General features: G+C 39.2%; 1 protein-coding gene across 1 annotated transcript in view; it reads left to right on the forward strand.

Moving 5' to 3' along the window:
* Positions 1–20,902, forward strand: part of CGRRF1 (cell growth regulator with ring finger domain 1) — a 33,292-nt gene that overhangs the window by 644 nt on the left and 11,746 nt on the right. Inside the window, exons 2-4 of the mRNA XM_026480352.4 lie at positions 12,141–12,280; positions 19,560–19,737; positions 19,897–20,044. Of these exons, the coding sequence (XP_026336137.1) occupies positions 12,141–12,280; positions 19,560–19,737; positions 19,897–20,044 (466 nt within the window). The remainder of the gene's footprint in view (positions 1–12,140; positions 12,281–19,559; positions 19,738–19,896; positions 20,045–20,902) is intronic.

Here is a 20,902-nt window from a genome sequence, read left to right on the forward strand (position 1 = left end):
GACGTGGACAGTAAACACAGTTGATTGTTAATCTCACCAGAACTGAGCACTTGGCCTCAGATCTTTCAGCGTAACTTATAACTGAACTCCGTTACCGTTTGCGAATGTAATGGTTTCTAGATACATTCCACGCCTTTTGAAGTAATGTTTAGTCGGTAGAACCACAAAGTCATAATTTTAGAGCTGGAAAAGACCTTTGAGATAAGTTACATTAACGGGTAGGGGCAGTTTACCCATTGGAGACAGGGAGAATAGACTGTTAGATAATCCCTGAGCAATTCTTCTAGCTCAGAGATTCTAAAATTTCTCTCTTGAGGAGATGCCATTGTATCATGTTTAGAGAAGTCTTATAAATAGGGCTAGTGGAAACCATCTTACTAATTCATCCATTGAGGAGACATACATGAACTGGATTTTGAAGAATAAGTATTTTGAGATATAAATGAAGTTAAGTGTGTATGGTAGAGAATAGAAGGCATTTCAGGGATACAACATGAGCAGAAGTACAGAGGAAACGTGTGAGTGAATAGATCAGCCTGTGTAAAACGAATCTAAAAATATGCTTTGATCAAGTATATAGGATTACTTTACAGAAAGGAAACAAGCCCTTGTTAATTTCTGAAACTATATGTCATCTTTAGAAACTAAGCCCAGTCTTAATATTTCCATACTGCCCCTCACCGGGGCAGTTCTAGAGCACAAAATTCCTTGTTTGTGGGTGGGAGAGGACTAAGACCAATCTTATGCAATTTGTTATTATTGACCTATCAAATTTTATTGCTATTTTTTGTTCATTTCAAGAAAGTTTGTAGTTGGAATTTGCAACTTGGTTGCCTAGTTGAATAAAGTCTTAACACAGGATTTTCTCTCTCTCTTTCTTTCTTTCTAAAGATTTTATTTATTTATTGGACAGAGAGAGACACAGCGAGAGAGGGAACACCAGCGGGGGTGGGGGGGAGAGGGAGAAGCAGGCTCCCCACTGAGCAGGGATCCCAATGTAGGGCTCCATCCCAGGACCCTGAGATCACGACCCAAGCCGAAGGTAGATGCTTAACAACTGAGCTCCCAGGCGCTCCTTAACACAGGATTTCTTAATGACTATAATGTTAGTGTTATTCTCTTAGAGAAATGTAATTTTCCTCCATTAACAAAAATAGGTAACTAGTTGATCATTCTGTTATATCCTTAATTTTAATTTTCTGTGGGCCAGCTAATTAGATATCTTAGATATCTATCTGTAGTATTGGGAAGAGGAGAATGAGTGAGGACCAGATGGATAATGATGGCCACATCTGTGGGTAAGGGTAGTCAGGAACCTCATGTTTGTAGTGGTTAAGAGACAGACTTTGGAGTCAGACAGACCTAGATTCAGTTTCTGGCTCTGCCAACTTTAACACTTGTTTTTGAAAACTGAATGATTGCCTAACCACTCCATTTGGGTATGACTTTGGAAGGGTGGAAGGCCAGATAACTGTAGAATTTTTGGAAGTCTGGGCTAAACATTGCTGAGGCCCCAAGACCGTGTAAGTGCCAATCACGTTCATTCTGATTTGGGCCTAACTAGTTATCTTGAACCTAACCCAGCCATTCTCTTTAGCTGGGTTAGCTTTGTCCAACTTTTTACTAGTGTTTATTTGCTAACCTAAGTCAAGGCAACAGATACATTGAGTAGAAACAAAGAAAACTGTTTAGATCTCATAAAAGCAACTTTCTAATAGTACCCTAGACAGAAGGTAAACCCATGAATCCACTTTTCACCTGTGTCATTTTTTTAACCTCCCAAAATATAATCCCTATTGGTTTTGTGTCTTCGCCATTATCTCAGTACTGCTCTAATTTTCTTTCCCACTGCTTCTTTCTACTGTTCTCCTTGTCTGCTTGCACTGTGTGGGAGTGGAAAAAGAACAGGAACATCTGAATATTGGAAGCCCAATAGCAGTAGCAAAGAATCACGCCACTAAAATACGGCTTTTCTCTTTAACTCTTGGTGGTTTTGTGAGCTCTGATAGCTCACATTTACTAAGCTCTTGCTATTTGCCAGGCACTGTGCAGAAAGGAAACCAAAATGCCATACATCCTTTAACAGTTTCAAATGATCGGGAACCCGGACTCCACAGCTGCTCCCTGCTTCCTCTTGACTACCGGTTATTAAGCTATTGTCCTTCAGCTTCATAGCACCCCTTTAGATTCTGTTTTGTGAATCTGGGGCAGAATCCTAAACTATATTTCTTCTTTGCTAGCTGGCTGCCCAGCAGGCTTTGCCAGCAGGGGAGGGAGAGTAGAAGGGGAGAGGACAAAAGGGCTTGCTGCTTCCTGTGTGATTCTTTTCTTGTCTGTCTCGCCACAGTGATAGTGCCTCACTCTGGCATTAACAGTTGGCCCCAGTTTTTCCAGTTTGTAGTTTTCCACTCTCTTAGAATCAACCTATTGCACCCCTTCAAAGATATCAATACCCTTCCCTCAGATCTGAGTTCCAGTTCCATGGCAGTCCTTCCTCCAAATTTCTCAGCTGTAGTAATTCTCTTTATTCCTGTTTTAGAGTGATAGCTGCTTCCTCCTGGTAGTACTTCTGTGATACTCACTGTCCCCCTTTAGCTTATTCAGTTCTTCAGCATATGGTTAACAATTACTCATATTAAATTCCCTCTGTTAAAATAACCAGTGTGGTTTAGGTCTCCTGATTGGACTTATAAAAGGTATTAATAAAGAAATTGTTACTACAGTTGGGATCCCCGGGGAGAAACTCTCAAAGATGGTCTTCATGGGTTGCTTTGGTCACATCATCAGCTCCTTGCCAACAGCATATAAGGTCCCCATGGCATGTATTGGCATCATGATTCATCAGATTACTACCTTTGATTGATCGTGATAAAATGATTTCTGAAGTGTTTGGGGAACCTAGTGGCTAAAGCACTTTTTGACTGTAAAGACTGAGGGATGGTGGGATGGTTGCTTCTGAGATCACTGGAGCCCTTAGAAAGAAAATGATAAGATCTTAAAACACTCAGGTCAACTCCTAGAGAATCAGAGAGGTTCTGAGTTCTAAAGCACTTTACTTCATGTAGCCACAGAACTAAACATTGAACACAGTTTTAATTGTGCTGGTAATAGAACTACACAGCCTTGTTGATGTCTCATTTAGGACACTGAGTGGAAAGAACCAGAGTCTTAAGACTTGGAATGGGAATATCTAAATGATTTGGATAAAACTGAGAGGCTTAAAACCCTGGTCATTCTGACTCTCCCTTGTTCACGGAAGCAGCCTGCTTTGCTTTCCATGTCCAGGAAAACTGGCCCTCCTTTGCTTGAAGGTCCTGTAATAACCTTTCGTAGAGTAATTGCTTTGCAAAGGATGTCTGTGCTCAAGACCTATATCTATAACCTTTGCTATGAGGCCCAGATCTCTTCATGCTCCAGAGGACAGGGACAGAATCCAACCTGGTTGGAAAGAGCCTAGCCTCTAAAAGATTTGCAAAATTTTGCTAATTTGTATCATTGGGAAGGAGCAGTATCTATAAGAATGGAGTGTAAATAGGTTAGGCCAGAAAGGATAAAATGTAATACTAAATCAGTTAAAATGTATTTAATTTTTATTTTATTTATTTATTTTTTACTAGGCTCCACATTCAGTGTGGAGCCCAAGCCCCTGAGACCAAGACCTGAGCTGAGATCAAGAATCAGATGCTTAACCAACTGAGCCACCTAGGTGCCCCAGATAAAATTTATTGATCTGGGTGTGTTCTCAAGAAATTCTGAATCTAAAGTATTAACTCAGATTTGGTTGACTAAAACTTGGTCTCAGTGGTGGCCTATATGTAATAAGGTTAAAGTGCTAGAACTTTCCTGGCATAATGAGGAAGGAATCTGAAGGCTTAGAAAGATTGGAATATTGGACTGGATTTATTATGTGCAACCTGCACACCCACCCACCAACTGCATCTTTTAAGACTGCAAGGAAGACACACTTTTCACAAAGGCACTGAGAAATAAATTGCTGAGAGGAGACTCGTATCCTTGAAAATCTCTGTTCTCTGTAGGCTGTTTATGCTGGTGGGAGCTCCTGACTTGAGGTCCAGTGGCACCTCACAGGAGTTGAGGTGGACATGTGTTCCTAATGGGCATTGGAGGACAAAGCAGATGATGTTTTGGCTCACACGGAGTTTTGGTGGTGGCTGATGGATTACAGTGTCTCTAGGAATAAAATAGATGGGCAGCCTACTAAATGCTACGTGATCTACATAGAAGGAAAAACTCCATGTCTGGAGGCAGAAGCCTGACTTGAGTCATCACAATGGAGAGTTACACCTTTCACCCAGTTTACAGATATAAGCCAATCCAAAGACCTGGAGCGTCTGATTAAAGGGGAGGTCGGGGGGCACCTGGGTGGCACAGCGGTTAAGCGTCTGCCTTCAGCTCAGGGCATGATCCCGGCGTTCTGGGATCGAGCCCCACATCAGGCTCCTCCGCTATGAGCCTGCTTCTTCCTCTCCCACTCCCCCTGCTTGTGTTCCCTCTCTCGCTGGCTGTCTCTATCTCTGTTGAATAAATAAATAAATAAAATCTCTAAAAATAAATAAATAAATAAATAAATAAAATAAAGGGGAGGTCAGGCCCCCTAGAGGAAGGACCCTGTATCCGTCAGTGCTGCCACAAGGACATACTATACATCATCCTCCAGATCTTTCTCAAAGGCTGTTGTGTCTCAGAAGCAAACATGCTCTTCTATACTCTGCTTGGTAATACTGGGGCTGGGACTTTGCACTTTTCTCTTGTCTGCTCCTTATTAGAATCTGCCAATAGAAGACGCTAGAAAGAGACTGGAAGGCTGGAGGAGGAGGAAGGAACTTCCTCTTAACAGTTTGCTTCCTTTTCCTGGTCTGCATTCCTGCAGCACTGACCTTTGCCCTGGCAGTGGCAGTTGGCCCCAGTAGCAGCAGTTTATTTAGTTGACGATTTCCCCTCAGACCTAGAACAGCCTTATCGCACTCCTTCAGAGATACCAGCGCCAGCTGGCCAGCTCTCCGACCACAAAGGTCTGCATGCCAGCTCTGGGGGTTCCCTTATCCAAGCTTCGAAATCGTAATAATCCCACTCTTCGCTTTGTTTCTCCAACATGAGGAGTGATAACTGCTTTGTGCCACGACCCCTCAATGTCCCCTTCTTGCATTTTCAGTCTTCAGTACTTGACTAACAGTTCTTTATATTAGTATTAAATTCTTGATGTTTAAAGAACAGATGTGGCTTCCTGCCAACCCTGCCTGATAGGCTGACCTCGACTGTTTCTTATCTCAGTTGTTGAATGCGGTAGCTTGTGTGTGTGATGAGGTTGGTGACAAGGTACACGTTCCTCCCTAGGAAAAGAGTATGACTTTAGTTTGTGTTGCTTAGGGTGCACGATACTTGACGCTTGCACTGGCAAGAATGTTTGTAGAACAATCTAGAAGGAAACACAAAGCTGTTAGAAATGACATTTCAAACCTTTGTAGGGCCTTAAGGTCACTTATTTGAACCCCTCATTTTACAAGTAAAGGCACAGAATTTTAGAGACTGATTCATTTTCCCAAAGTCATATCATTAGCACAGCAGTTCCCTCAGACAATCCTCCCCTACCAAGGGTTTCCCCGTGGATGGTTATTATATCCTGATCCAGTGTCAGAATCCAGCAAGCTGTGTGAGACTGTCTTTGGGAGATCACCCTGAAGAGAAGGCCCCCCAAATTAACAATTGCATGTCTGTTTTATGATTGGCTTGAGAACTCAAGGTTGAAGGGGTAATAAAAATTCTTTACTGCTGAGCCTAAAATTTTAGCTTCAAAGTAACCTTTATTCAGGAGGAGCTCCATGAGACTCCAAACACAAGGAAAGGAGGTCCAGTCTACCAATTCGGCCTCTGATTAGAAGCTTTGAAGGTGTGTGCAGGGTAAGACATATAGGCAATAAGAAAAATGTGGTCAGAATTGGAAGTCCACAGATTATTGCTGTGCTAGAAGTTTAAACATTATGAACAGGTGTAACAAACAATTTAGAAATGGGAAAAACCAGAGGTGTCTGGGTGGCTCAGTTGGTTGGGCATCTGCCTTCTGCTTAGGTCATGGTCCCAGGACCCTGGGATTGAGCCCTGCATTGGGCTCACCGCTTGGCGGGGAGTCTTCTTTTCCCTCTGCCTGCTGCTCCCCCTGCTTGTGCGCACATGCTCACTCTTTCTCTATGTCAAATAAATAAACAAAAATATTTTAAAAAAAAGAGAAAGAAATGGGAAAAACCAGAATTATAGAAAAATCCAGGAGGAATAAGAATTAAATTGTAACACTAAAAGAGAATGGAAAATTATCTTTATGGAAAAAGGGGGGGATTACGTTTATATAAAAGAAAATAATGAATGTTTAGAAACATTTATTTAGTTGGTATTCCATTACTAACAGTTGCCAACATGACTTTGAGTCGAAAAAGATAAAGATGAAATTTGATTGAAAAGAAAATGTGTCAGTTTTCCCTTTTACTATTTTATTATTTCTTGTATTGTCATATCAGCCATGATGTGATACATAGGGCATCAATGTCTTTATTCTAGTTTTTGATTAAAAATGTGGAAAAGCCCAGATATTGGGATGGTGGCCAGAGACACGTCACTGGGTTTGTTTACCAGTATTTTACAGAACCATTTGTCAGCACCAATTATGGATTACTGTTTGACCAGTCTCCAATTTTTAACCTTATTCCAGGTCATCTCTGCATACAGGCTTTTGAGTAATATGTTAAAGATAGAAATATTGGTCCACATCAAACAGGTTAAAACTGGAAGTTGTGGGGTTTTGTGCAAAAATGAGCAAGTTCATGCTGGGTCAGGTATGTGAAAAGGTTTGGGATTATACTAGGCTGAAAGGTCAACATGAGTCATCTGTGTGTCTGCTGCCCCAAAACCGGCTTACATGATCTCAGACATTAAACGTAATGCTTAGGACAAGAGGTGTGGTTAGACTGCGACATGTCTCTATTATATAGTGAATTCTACCCTCCCCTCAACCCTTGTTTCCCCCAAAGCATTAGGATATTGGGGTAACAGGGCTGATGAAGTCAGATACAGACCCAGAACCTTGATTCAGCATTGGCTGCTCTAGTCGTGCTTGGCTAAGTCCTTTAAGAGGACAGGAATGCAAAAATGTCTGAGATCATAATTCAGAAACGTGGCAGTGTCAGGACATAATTCAGATAAGTCAGTAATGAAAAGCCAAAGAGCAAGAGCGTTAACCTTAAAGGAAAAGGTTAATAACTGTTAAAATTAAGAACTCTGTTCATCAAAAGATACCATTATGAATGTGAAAGGCAAGATGTAGGAGGGGTGAAGCTATATCCAACAAAGGGCTTGTATTTAGGACATATAAAGAATTTCTATAAATAAGAATAATCAGTCATCTGAGAAATAGAAATTAAAACCATAATCCAGTGCCACCACATACCTACCAGGTGGCTAATAAGGTTTTGGCAAGGATTTGGCGCAAGGGCAACGTGGGAGTGTAAACTGATGGTACTCCATAGAATCATTGTCGGCATTATCCTCTGAAGTTGGAGAAGCACAGACCTTATGGCTGAGAAATACCATTCTCAGCATGTGTGGACCTAACAAAAATGCAGGTACACGCATGGGCACCGAGTGCCTTGTATGAAAATGTTTGTTTAGGCATTATTCATAATGGCCAAAATGTGAGCACAACTTAAATGTCCGTTAAGAGTAGAGCAAGTAAGCAAGGTAGAGCACGTTTACTGTACAGCAGAATACTACCCAGCCGCAGAACACGCTAAGTAGAGCTACCGAGGATCTGCAAGCATAATGTTGTAAAATAGGAAATAAATGTGTGCACAGCATCCTTCCACTTACATAATAATTCAGAACACTAAATTATAGTAATTGAAGTCAAGATAGTGGAGAGGGAAGGGGTAGTGCCTGGCAGGCGACACACGAGACTTTCTGAGGATATTGTTTGAGTTGTTAACCCAAAGGCCAGTTACTTTCTCATTCATTGAACAATGTTTTGTGTACTTTTCTGTATGTTATTTTTCATGGTAAAAAGGTTATGTAGGATAAAAAGGCCAAGGGTTTAGCACAATTCATATTACCAATTTTAAAAGTTATATTTGACTCAAATCAAGGGCCTTAGGCTATTAGAAAATGTAGACCCAAGATTAAGCATGAGGTGGAGAAATAAAAAATCTAAGGAGATGAATTTCTTTAATAATAGTGCTTTGGCATCTCTTGATATGATGCTGGGCCAAGCAGCCTTGGATAAGCATGTTTGAAAAGAAGCAACACTTTACATCTCAAATTATTTGTTCCATTCTGAGGTGTATTCAAAGCCACAGAACAGATATGGTATATCTTCCTACAACACTGATTTTATATAAAGATTTGGAGAAATAATACTTTTTACATTAAAACCAGATATATCATGGAATAAATAAAGCATATTGCAAAGGAATTCCATGCTTAACAACAGGCTGCTTCCAGAGATTTCTCCAAAGCCCTGCTTTTTGGGTTTCTGGCTCTTACATCTTTAAAGATTCTCTAATTGAAATTTTTAGGTACAACATGATAAAGTATCTGAAATATAATGCTTGAATCTACAGTAGAACTGAACACAATGAGCTCTGAATTCCAGTGTTTACTGCTGGGAGTGTGGGTGTAAGGAGCCAGGTGGTGGGGGTAAAGGAAAAAAAAGGGGCAGGGGATGGTAGGGAGAATTAAAATGATGAAGGGGCCAGGAAATAGAATGAGTATGTATAGCATGGAATGGTGTTTCCTCCCTTTGTTTTTGGTTTGTTTGTTTGTTTCTTTGTTTGTTTGTTGTTTTCACTCCAAGGGATGAAGAAAAGAAGAGGAGGTGTTATAGCTCTTGTGGGAAGATTATATCTTGTGTCCTACCATTTCACGTTCCTGACTTAACCGCTAAAAGGCACTGGGACGATGTTGGGCAGTGGACATAGAGGCCACGGGGTAACTGATTCTGAGGTTCAAAAAGGAGAAATTACTGGATTTGTTCTTTCTCTCTAGCTCTTCTGTCAACCCCTACGTCTGCTCCATCATCAGCATTATCATTGCTAGCACTTACGTAGTGCCGTAAGCCCTGTTATAAAGGTTTCCCAGATGGGAAACCAGTAACACAGAGGTTGAGCGATTGCTTAAGGACACGTAGCTATTAAGTGTCTTGTTCCTGATTTTAGGAGGAAAGCAGTTTTTCATTAAGAAAGTTGTTAGCTCTGCATATTTATTGCTGCTCTTTATCAGGTTAAGTTCCTTTACATTCCTAGTTTGCTTACGGTTTTTATCAGGACTAGACATTGGATTTTAGCAAGTGCTTTTTCTGCATGTATTGAGATGATCGTATGGTTTTTCTTTCTTATTCTGTTAATATGATGAATTACATTAAATTTTTAATGTTATGTTAAGCCGTCAGTAGGTCATGATTATTAGCTTTTTAATATATTGTTGGATTTCATTTGTTAACATTTTACTAAGAAGTTTTGCATCTGTGTTCCTGAGTGATACACGTCTGTAGTTTTCTTGTACGTCTCTGCCCCTTATCTGCAAACTGCATCAAGTTGTCCATCGGCTCACTGATGTTTTGGGGTTCTTTTATCCAGCATTTTTTTCCTCTCTGTGTTTCATATTGGATCCTTTCTGTTGATAAATCTTCAAATATACTAATCTTTTGTTCTGTAATGTTAAGTCAGCGAGTAATCTCATCCACTGTATTTTTCATCTCAGATGTTGTATTTTTTCATCTTCAGAAATGGATTTGGGTCTTTTTAAATATCTTCCATGTCTCCATATAATATGCTCAACCTTTACTTACTTTTTGAAAATATGGAGTATAGTTATATAACAATTGTTTTGATGTTCTTGTCCACTAGTTCTAGTATCCATGTTATTTTTGGGGTCTATTTCTTTCTATTAGTTTCTCTTCTCATTATGAGTCATATTTTCTTCTTTGCATGGCTGTTAACTTTTTATTGGATGCTAAACACTGTGAATTTTACTTTAGGGTGCTGGATGTTTTTGTATTCATGGATATTTTCTTGAGCTTTGTTTTGGGTTACAGTTAACTTACTTGGAAACAGTTTCATCTGCTAGAGGCCCGCTTTTCAGCTTTCTTAAGCAGGACCAGAACAGCCTTTTCTAACTGTTCCATAAAATTAAATTCATCTAGAGTATAACTTTGTTCCATGTGTTACTTTTATTGGCCTTCTCTTGGCATTAGATTTATTCATGTGTTTTGAAATTTTGGTTTGCAACCTAAATTTTCGTAGAAGTTTTCTTCCCCACCCTTTGCCATCACCCTTGCTGTTTAACCATTTTACAATCGTCTCCAACCAGATTCCTAGATGCCTGCTAGTCAAGGAGCAGGTCTTAATAATGACAGTTCTGTTCCATATTGATATTGGCCTAACCCAGCTCCTGGATTCAAATTCTGAACCTCTCTTTGGCTCTTGTTTCGAATGGACAACCTATAAAGTCCTCTTACTGTGGGAAGGCTTACTTGCCACTGCCTGCTGCCAGACTCGGGACCCATCAAATCATGGCATTAACCTTACTCACTACTTTGTATTTCTTTCCCTTTTCAGAGCCATAAAGATTTGTCTTTGAACCTGCTCTGTCTCTTTTTTCCCATTTTATTAAAATTTTCGAACATACAGAAAACTTGAAAAAATTATACAGTGAACATATATATGCCCATCACTTAGGTTCTACAATCAGTATTTTGCTATGGAGTCTTTATTACATATTTGTCCGTCTTATTTCTTGATCACTTCACAGTAAGTTGTTAGCCTTCCTGTAAACACTAAAGCATTCCATGTTATTAGCTGGAGCTCAACATTTAGGGTTTTTTTGTTTTGTTTTGTTTTGTTTTTTTGGAAGTGGGAGGGAGAGAAAAAGAATGGGGGAGGGGCAGAGAGAGAGCCCGATGCGAGGCTTGACCCTGAGATCATGACCTGAGCCGAAACCAAGAGTCCGATACTTAACCAACTGAGCACGTCCCTCAACATTTGTTTTTGTTTATAGTTCCTTTTTTTTCTTTTGAAGTAATATTCGCACACAATGAAATGTACAAGTCTGCAGTGTTATCAAGCACATCACCTCTACTCAAACCTCTCTCAAGATATGCAACATTACCATCACCAGAGAAAGTTTCCTCGTGCCCTTTCCTGGTCAGTCCATACCCCTCCACCCCCCAGAAGCAACCATTGCCCTGTTTTTTATTTCTACTATGGATTAGTTTTGCCTGCTTTCGAATTTTATATTACGGAATCACATGTGTAAGACTTCTTTTGCTCAGTATGTTGTTTTTGAGGAATAAATTATTCCTTTTCATTACTAAGTACTACTATTCCTTTGTTTCAACACACCACAGTTCGTTTGCTCATTTCAGTGGGGTCCTTTTGATTTCTCTGTTTATTTTTTATCCAGCACTGCTAAGTGTCTGGAGAGAAGAGAGTGCATCAGAGTATGAATGCCATCTTAACCGAATGTCCCCTGGTTTAACAATGTGTATTCATTTTAAGTTACTTTTTTTTAATCGAGTGAACTTAGCTGCTTTCTAATTTGATAAGGAATTGAGTTTGGTCCCTTTCATTTTCCTTCTAATCTGTTCAATGTGCACTATCACATTTTTACCTAAAATTTAAAAGTAGAAAATATGTTATATAAATGAAGTGCTGTATTTGGTGTTTAAAAGTTCTCCTATTCCATAAATAATATCAAATAGTCTGCATCATATTAAATATGAATTTGTTTTTTATATCATGTAAAAAATTCAATAATTCTTACCGTGTTTTTCTGTTATATTAAGTACAGTTTATCTGTAATGACTGTACTACTTTGTTATCATCAATAATATTAACAGTAGAACTCTTTGTTTTCAGGAGTATGTCAGTTCAGCCAGCTGAACAATATATTGCAATCGTATGGGGCCTCTAATCTCTCAATTCTAGGTTAATTCTGTAATATAATGTAAACTGAATAAATTAATCTCTTTTCGTGGCGCTTGTTTAAAAAGGAATAACTAATGAAGCACAGCATACTTCACATATAACAAAGTTTCAGCATTTGCTAAAATTACGTATTATTTTCTTTTTCTTTTTCTTCAGGTTTGGTTGGGATGTTCCAGTAATTTTGAGAAATTCAGAAGAGACCCTGTTCAACACAAGAGTTTTCAAAAAGCAAATGAGACAAGTCAAGAATCCTTTTGGCTTAGAGATCACTAATCCATCTTCAGCTTCAATTACAAGTTGGTGGCTATTTTCCAAAGATCTTTTTCTTTCTATGCCCCTTGCTTAGCATTTTTCTTTCTGTATTGCTTTCTCTTCATTAGACTTAACAGGTATTCATTGAGCACCTATTTTATTCTGGGAGCCGTACTATGTAGTACTTTGTACTACAAATACAAAGACTAATAATTCACCAAACTTGCTCCTCAGTAATTTATCAACTAACAAACAGGCATTTGTGTGAGAAAAATAAAGTATCTTAACTGTTAATAAGAGAAGTTTGTTAGGACACTGCCATTTTCACGGGTCCTGAGTGCAGCAAGAAACATATGGATGGTATAGCATAAACAGTTACTGTAAGGTTGCTAACATCAAGAACAAGTATTTTTAATCTGAAATTATGATATTTTGGGTATAAGTTATTTTGGTATAAAATGTTATTTTGGGAGATGGTAATAATAGATGATAGCACTTTGTTTCTGTGCTTACTTGGAAAAATGAATTGTCTGCAAGACTATCTAGGAACCACTGGAGTGAAAGGAAGGAAGGAAGGGAAGAAAGAAAGAGAGAGAAAGAAATGGTTAAGTTTGCTGAGGTGGGGAAGCATATTCAGGAAAAGCCTTGTTAAAGGATGTGCTGAATCTATCTTATTAATTTATCTATTTGTTTTTTTAGTAGAGTCTTGAAAGATAAGTAGATGTTTACCTCATGGGGTTGGGAGGAATTCTAGGTAGACGGAGAAGTATGAACAAAGCACCGATATAGAAACAAAACAATACAGTAGAGAAACAAGAAGTAATTTGTTGTGGATAAAACCCAGGGTGGGACAGGTAAGAGAGCAGAGTGGGGAAGACTCAGGCTCTTCGCAGGGGCCCTCCTCAGACAGATCCTTTTACCAGGATAAAGAATACAGGAGGGGCAGCAGGTTTTGGAAGAAAGGTAATGAATTCAGTTGTGAACTTCTGGACTTTGAAATGCTTTTGTAGCAGGTAAGTAGAGACACAGAGTGGGCAGTTCTAGGTATAGTTCCGTGGCTCCACAAAGATTTCTGGACTGAGACCCTATCACCTTTTACACTTGCTCGGATTTCCGGGATCTTAAAAACAACTCCAGTCTCTGTCAGCGTTTTATCTTACTGTGGCTGCTGCCCTGTCTCTCTTCCCCTCACAGCCAGGCTTCTCAAAAGCAGGCTGCATTTGTCTTCGTCCTTAGCCAGCTCTACTTTCACTCCTCAGATGAGTGCAGTCTGATTTTTCCCAAATCCCCCTGCTGAAATGGCTTTCCCCAAGGTCACTGATCATCCCCTCTGCCCCTACCCTGACCTGCAGCAGTCATAAAACCTGGTGGATGCTTTGTAGGCCTGAGTTAACAGTGTCTCTGCAGAGTTTAACAGAGTTGACCAATCCTTCCTTCTTGATGCCCTGCTTCCTTGGCTTCTGTGACCCTTCTTGTGTAGTCATCTTCCTGTCTCTAACTTCCAGAATCACATGTCAAAAATCAGTGTACCGGGGCACCAGGGTGGCTCAGTTGGTTAAATGTCCGACTCTTGATTTCGGCTCAGGTCATAATCTCAGGGTTGTGAGATCGAGCCCTAAGTCAGGCTCTGTGCTCAGCGTGGAGTTTGCTAGAGGTTCTTTCTTTTGCCTTCTGCCCCTCCCCTGCTCATGCATGCTAAATAAATAAATAAATAAATAAATAAAATCTTAAAAAATAAATCAGTGTACTTAGTCAATGGGGATTATCAGCCTTAAGTAAATACTAATTCATAATGAGGCAGTACAAAGTTTCTTATTCTTCCTTAGCTGTAAATAGTATACTAGCACCCTATGAATTAAAGAGAACTAAGGACCTCTTTTTTTTCCCTCTAATGGTAGGTAAGGGGTTCATTCTTTTTTTTTAAAGATTTTATTTATTCGACAGAGATAGAGACAGCCAGCGAGAGAGGGAACACAAGCAGGGGGAGTGGGAGAGGAAGAAGCAGGCTCATAGAGGAGGAGCCTGATGTGGGGCTCGATCCCATAATGCCAGGATCACGCCCTGAGCCGAAGGCAGACGCTTAACCGCGTGCCACCCAGGCGCCCCCCGCCCTTTTTTTTTTTTTAAGATTTTACGGGGGTTCATTCTGACATTTTTCACTTGGGAAGACCAAATTTCAAGATATGATAGAGAAAATTAACCTGTTTAGAAAACATGCCTAATTAAAATGTACAGAACAGTGGTAGTTTGGTGACCTCTGACCTCTGTGGTCCGGCACTCGGACCTGTTGCCATGTCATATGTGGGTCTTGAGTAGGACTGCTAATACAAAAAGCTGCCAGTACACAGCTGTCCTTCCTGCTACATAGTTCCACAAGCTGGGAAATGCTGAAAAAGTAAGATCTGATAAATTGTGAGCAAACAAACACAGGATACTTGTGAGCTAGAAAGTGCGAGGAAATCCGCCAATCTTCCTTTCAGGCAGAAATAATATCAAAAAGTGCCCCTTTTGCCCCCCTGTAAATGTTAGAAGCAAATGAAAAGACATCCAGTAACTAGAAGACCTCTCAGCTGCCAACCAACAATAGCATTACTGAAGTACCCAAAAAATTTTTTAAATGTGTGGTTTATACCGTACTTAGTGAAGTCTTTTAATTTTTAAAATACCAATGCCAGTGTGTCTGGGTGGCTCAGTCTGTTAGGCATCTGCCTTCAGCTGAGGTCATGATCTCGGGGTCCTGGAATCAAGCCCCGAGTTGGGCTCCCTGTTCAGCGGGGAGTCTGCTTCTCCATTTCCCTTTGCCCTTCCCCACCTCATGCTCCCTCCCTCTCTCTCTCTCCCTCTCAAATAAATAAAATCTTTAAAAAAATAAAATACCAGTGCCTATCACTCATTATCTGTCTTCTGTGGGTAAATAAGGAGAAGGATTTTGGTGGGAATTACATTTGGCGGAATAAAATTCATTTGTTTAAACTGTGTAGCAGTGTATATCATTAAAGATGTCTAACCAAGACGTTACGATAAGATTCTGAGCAATAATTGTGACATTTTAAAAGGTTATTTCATTAGATGTGTAGGTAGTTTAAAATTCTAGGTCTTTTATCACCACTGTACCCAAGGTGCCTGGCATGAAGGGAGGGAAGGAGAATACCTGGAGACGTGATTTACTTGAAAACGAACAAGAAAATCAATTTTAATCTTAATCATTTAGTTCTCTTCACTATGGGCGGATTGTTGGGATTTCTTTTGTTGTTATATGGTAATACTGGATTTGGATTTATGATATTTCCATGTCCCCAATGTAAAAGGCTCTACTGAAATTGAAAGGAAGTACTCAGGATATGCTAGTTGAGTTTAATTCATTTGGTTCAGAAATTCTCCTGTCCCTTTCTAACAGCTTCCTCATATTTTGGTTTATTCACCCTGGTGAGACCTAACAAAGGTAAAAGGGTTAGACAAAATGACACATGTAGCATTTTCAGAGGAACTTGTGAACCTCTATTCTCTACAACGTAAAATTTTCATCTCCCAATACTCTGGATTTATTATCCTCATGCATGGTCACCTTGGACATTATTTCTTCTTCCTCAGGGATTCTTCTCAAGAAAGTTTGTCGCTTGGGGCGCCTTCGTGGCGCAGTCATTGGGCATCTGCCTTCGGCTCAGGGCGTGATCCCGGCGTTATGGGACCGAGCCCCACATCAGGCTCCTCCGCTATGAGCCTGCTTCTTCCTCTGCCACTCCCCCTGCTGTGTTCCCTCTCTTGCTGGCTGTCTCTCTCTCTGTCAAATAAATAAATAAAATCTTTAAAAGAAAAAAAAAAAGAAAGTTTGTGGCTTTTCTGCTCTATTGTTTCTCCTTTTTTTTAATGCCTCAACTCTTTGACTGTAGTCATTTTTTTTTTTTTTTGCAAGTGTTTTCATGGCTGTCTCTTACGCAGGGCTTTATTTGGCTGTTACAGCTAGGCACGTAGGGCAGGTTGAGGGAGATCACCCGCATGCTCTTTCAGTTAGCTTCAGTTTTGAATTTTCTGGTTTAAGGCTGTGTTCCAAGTCTGCTGTTGCTGTTGATCTGAGATGGCATTGTGTTTGCACTGAATTTTAGAAGACTGAGAAAATGGAAGAATGAGAACTGTCTGCAGGAGAAGTGGGAAAAACAAAAGGGAGACAGTTTTGCCTGGGGGGATTTGTACTGCCATCAATTAGTGTAAATCAGTACGTTCTCTTCTCAGTCTATGCCATGGACAAGTGTAGGAGAGATTGTGGAGGGTAGAATTTGGAGATTGTATTCTCCCTTCTCATTAACTTGTAATGTTAATTTCAGAGGCATACTCTGTTGAAGTCTGATCTCCAGTTGTCCGTAGTCTCTGACACTCTCCCCACTTCAGTCACGTATATGCAGTCTGTAAACAAGCTCTTAGGCAGCTCTGAATCTCTGGAACTCTGCTGCTTTTTACAGAGCAGATAAACTAGGTAGTTTAACATGTTTTAGGGCTTACCCTTCCATGGTTCTTTTGTAGTGTAAACAACCATGTAGATATGGATATCCCTCCTGTGAGGTAAACAGGAATATGCTGTATACTTGCCTCCATCTTGCTTTTTTCATCTGTATGTATTCTGAAGATCATCCCACAGTCGCATATGCAGATATTTTGCCATGCCTCAGTTCTTTTTTAAGAGCTCCAGAATACTTCGTTATAGAATATTCCATATTTTATTCATTGAATCCCCTATTGTTGGACATTTGGGTAGATTCCAGCATTTTGATATAACTAGAGCTCCATACATAACATCTTTTCACATTTTCACATTTCTGCCAAGGATATTAAGAAATCATTTTCTGGGTTCCTTTTTTTCTTTTTCCACTTTCTTTTATATGCCTTTTCTATTTCTCCCTTTCATATCTACTTCAGCTTTTTTTCCTTACCTCATGTTGTATGGTTCTGTGGTGACATAGAGAAAAGGACCTATGATTTTTAATATGTATATTAACTTTCAATGTATAAACATTGTTATGTAACATAATATAAATAGTATATATGAACATGACATATTAACATGTTTTAATATATAATATACCAATTAACATAATCACTGTATATTAAAAGTATATAAATATATATTTAAATTTGTATTGATTGAGTGTCTTTCTTTAGCTATTTAATAGCTAATTGAAAAATAATAACTAATTAAATTTCCCATTCTTGAATAATACCTGATGATTGGAATCATATAAAACTTTGAAATCAAATTCTGTTCCAATTACCTATTGCAGAGTTCCTGACAATTAAACGTTTTGCTTAACTATGATTGGAAATTATCCTATGTCACTGCTACTGTGCGTACTCCAAATCTGAAACTCTGTGTACATACTACAACTACGGAGGAGAAAAGTAAAAAACTGAATTTTTGCTATCCTGTAAGCGTCTGCTTGTGTTTGTGTGTATCCTTGTAACACGTATTCTTGATCACCTTTTAATTTTTTTTAAAGGGATGATTTATATATTTTTTTAAAGATTCATTTATTTATTTTAGAGAGAGAGAGAGAGTGAGTGTGGGGCAGTGGCAGAGGGAGAGGGAGAGAGAGAAAATCTCAAGCAGAATCCCTTCTGAGTGCAGAGCTCAATTCAGGGCTCCATCCCACGACCCTGAGATCATGACCTGAGCCAAAATCAAGAGTCAGACACCCAACTGATTGAGCTACCCAGCCACCCATTGATCACATTTTTATTTATTTATTTTTTTAAGGAATATTCTTTTTTTTTTTTTTTTAAGATTTTTTAAAATTCACTTGAGACAGAGAGATAGAGAGCATGTACAGGGGAGAGGCAGAGGGAGAGGGAGAAGCAGACTCCCCTTTAAGCCAGGAGCCCAACACGGGGCTCGATCCCAGGACCTGAGGTCATGACCTGAGCCGAAGGCAGACGCTCAACCATCTGAGCCACCCAGGTGCCCCTGATCACCTTTTTAAAACTTCATAATGGGGGCGCCTGGGTGGCACAGTGGTTAAGCGTCTGCCTTCGGCTCAGGGCGTGATCCCGGCGTTCTGGGTTCAAGCCCCACATCAGGCTCCTCCGCTATGAGCCTGCTTCTTCCTCTCCCACTCCCCCTGCTTGTCTTCCCTCTCTTGCTGGCTGTCTCTATCTCTGTTAAATAAATAAATAAATAATCTTTAAAAAAAAAAAAACTGATTTAGTATCTTAAAAAATAAATAAATAAAAATAAAACTTCATAATGTATCCATCAGAATTTCTATTAGCAAATAACAGAAATGACTGCAATCAAAGGATACTGGATAGCTTACAGAATTACATAGGTTTGGAGACCCAGAATCAGAGACCGAGGCTGTTCAGCCAGGAGCAGTGCCCCAGACCGTGTACTTTTGGTCTTGTAAGTCCACCACTGCCACTGAGCACTAGGTGCTACCCTTTCCACTGCCAGAGGTATAAGACCCTAGATGTTGCTGCCCTTGAACTTGATATTGCTACAACTGCCATGAGCAAGGGGAAAAATCTTATGGGTGGTAATAGTAAGTCCTATGTGAGTGTTTAATAAATAGGTAAAAAATATGATTTGTATGTCCACTTATAATTTATTTTTCCACTTAATCAGGTTTACTTAAATTGTAATAAGTTTTATTATGCTGAAAACAAATAAATGAATGAGGGCATTGCTATTAAGCCCTTCATGTTTTAGAATTCCTACTCTTTCCTTGGGATGTTTTGCATATTATATAGGACATTAACTGTGTGACAAGAGTATATATTAATGTTGTCAATGTCTATATTAATATTAGTAAGGCTTGATTTCTTTTTCATATTTTTTCTACTCCAGTGATCACCTTGTGGACCCTGTGAGTTAGTCTGTCCACTTTCAGAGACAGTCCTGCTCTGTTTCTTACAGGTCAAGGTTGCGTATTCCACTTGTGAAGACAGCTCTACTATTTCTTGTAGTTAGGATCATATATGCTGTTAGAGTGGTAGGTTATCAATAGTGAACTATATTTCAGTTTTTAAACTCTGTGTGGGAGAAGTCTCTAAGTCACACATGAAAAACTAACTTGGTGATTTCCAAGTGTAAATGTGTAAATAATAAGAGTTTACTGATAGTGCTTCAAAACTGTGTAGATGTTGAGGTTTTTCTATCGCTTGTTTAGGGCCCAGTTCCTTCATTTACAGGCACGTACCCTTTAATGAGTTCCTATAACTGCCATCAGCCTGGCCAGCCTCCAAATGAAGCTTTTGTTATTCACCGTGTAATTGTATGAGAAATTGCATTAGGTAATTTTCCTCTCTTTGTCTTCTTCTCTTCTTTGTTTTCTACAGCTGGCATAACTTTGACAACAGATTGCCTTGAAGATAGCCTCCTGACATGCTACTGGGGGTGCAGTGTTCAGAAATTATATGAAGCTCTGCAGAAGCACTTTTACTGCTTCCGAATAAGCACTCCCCAAGCCCTGGAAGATGCTCTCTATAGTGAATACCTCTATCAAGAACAGTATTTGTATCCTTTTATCTGATATATCCGTTAACAAATGAAAATTTTAGACATTAGACTCTTTTATGGATAAAATAAAGTATTTGCTAAGTTATTATTCATCACCTTTGGTGTATTATTAGATTTTTGATCATAGTGGCAATTTACCTTTACATTTTCAAAAAGTATTAAAAAGGACAGCAAAGAAGAAATATATTGCCAGTTACCAAGAGATACTAAAATTGAAGACTTTGGTACAGTGCCCAGATCTCGCTATCCATTGGTAGCACTGTTGACCCTAGCTGGTGAGGATGACCGCGAAATTTACGATATTGTAAGTAATTTTAAAATTCTGGAAGCATTCCTTTAAGTGATTTGGGTGATGGGTTGTAATTATTTGTTGAATAGAAAAGTCTTATTTTAATGTCCGAGGATATACATTTGGCCCAGACACATTTTTCTTGGAAAAGGAATACCTGGGAAGTACACCTGTGTGATTATTATATATCTAACAGCTGCTTCAGAGTATGACTTCTTTCCCATATGAGTTACAAGAATATGATATTAGAGAACAAAAGGTATGTTATAGTTGCATTAGTTAATTTTATCATTCTGTATTCTGTCATGTTTGCTGGATAGAAAAAGTCTTTTGGGAAGCATGTTTATTCTTAGCATTTTTAGCACTGAATGAATAAGCATTATAATCATCTGAAGTGCTCAGTTTTAAGACCCTCTTTTCTTTACATGCTTGTTTCCATCGTAGCCCTTGCAGCACCTACATCTTCTGTGTATTTGATCCCTGTATTTTCAGTAATTGTAGTAATCTCCTTTTCTCATGATGTGCTCATTATTTCTTTAGTCTGGTTGTTTGTCCCTATTAGTAAGATAAAAGCATCTTAGGGATCTAAGAGGACCTGAGCCCTGACATTCCTCTGAGTATGGTAGAAGCTTATACATTGAAATAAACTTTTGGTGAAACTGTTTCATGGTAAGAATGCCCTTATAACCCAATTTCCTACTTTTCTGAAGTGCATGATATCGATATGTTTATTAATAAAGATATGGTAATATTTTCATGATACATCATAATATATAGTACATTTGCAAACATTAACTTATTTATTCCTTCTAACGACCTTGTGTGTTAGGGTAAATACTCTTCTTAGAGACTGAAATGGGAGTCTGAAGAAAA

This window comes from Ursus arctos, unplaced genomic scaffold, assembly GCF_023065955.2.
Source record: "Ursus arctos isolate Adak ecotype North America unplaced genomic scaffold, UrsArc2.0 scaffold_25, whole genome shotgun sequence".
Classification (NCBI taxonomy): Eukaryota; Metazoa; Chordata; class Mammalia; order Carnivora; family Ursidae; genus Ursus; species Ursus arctos.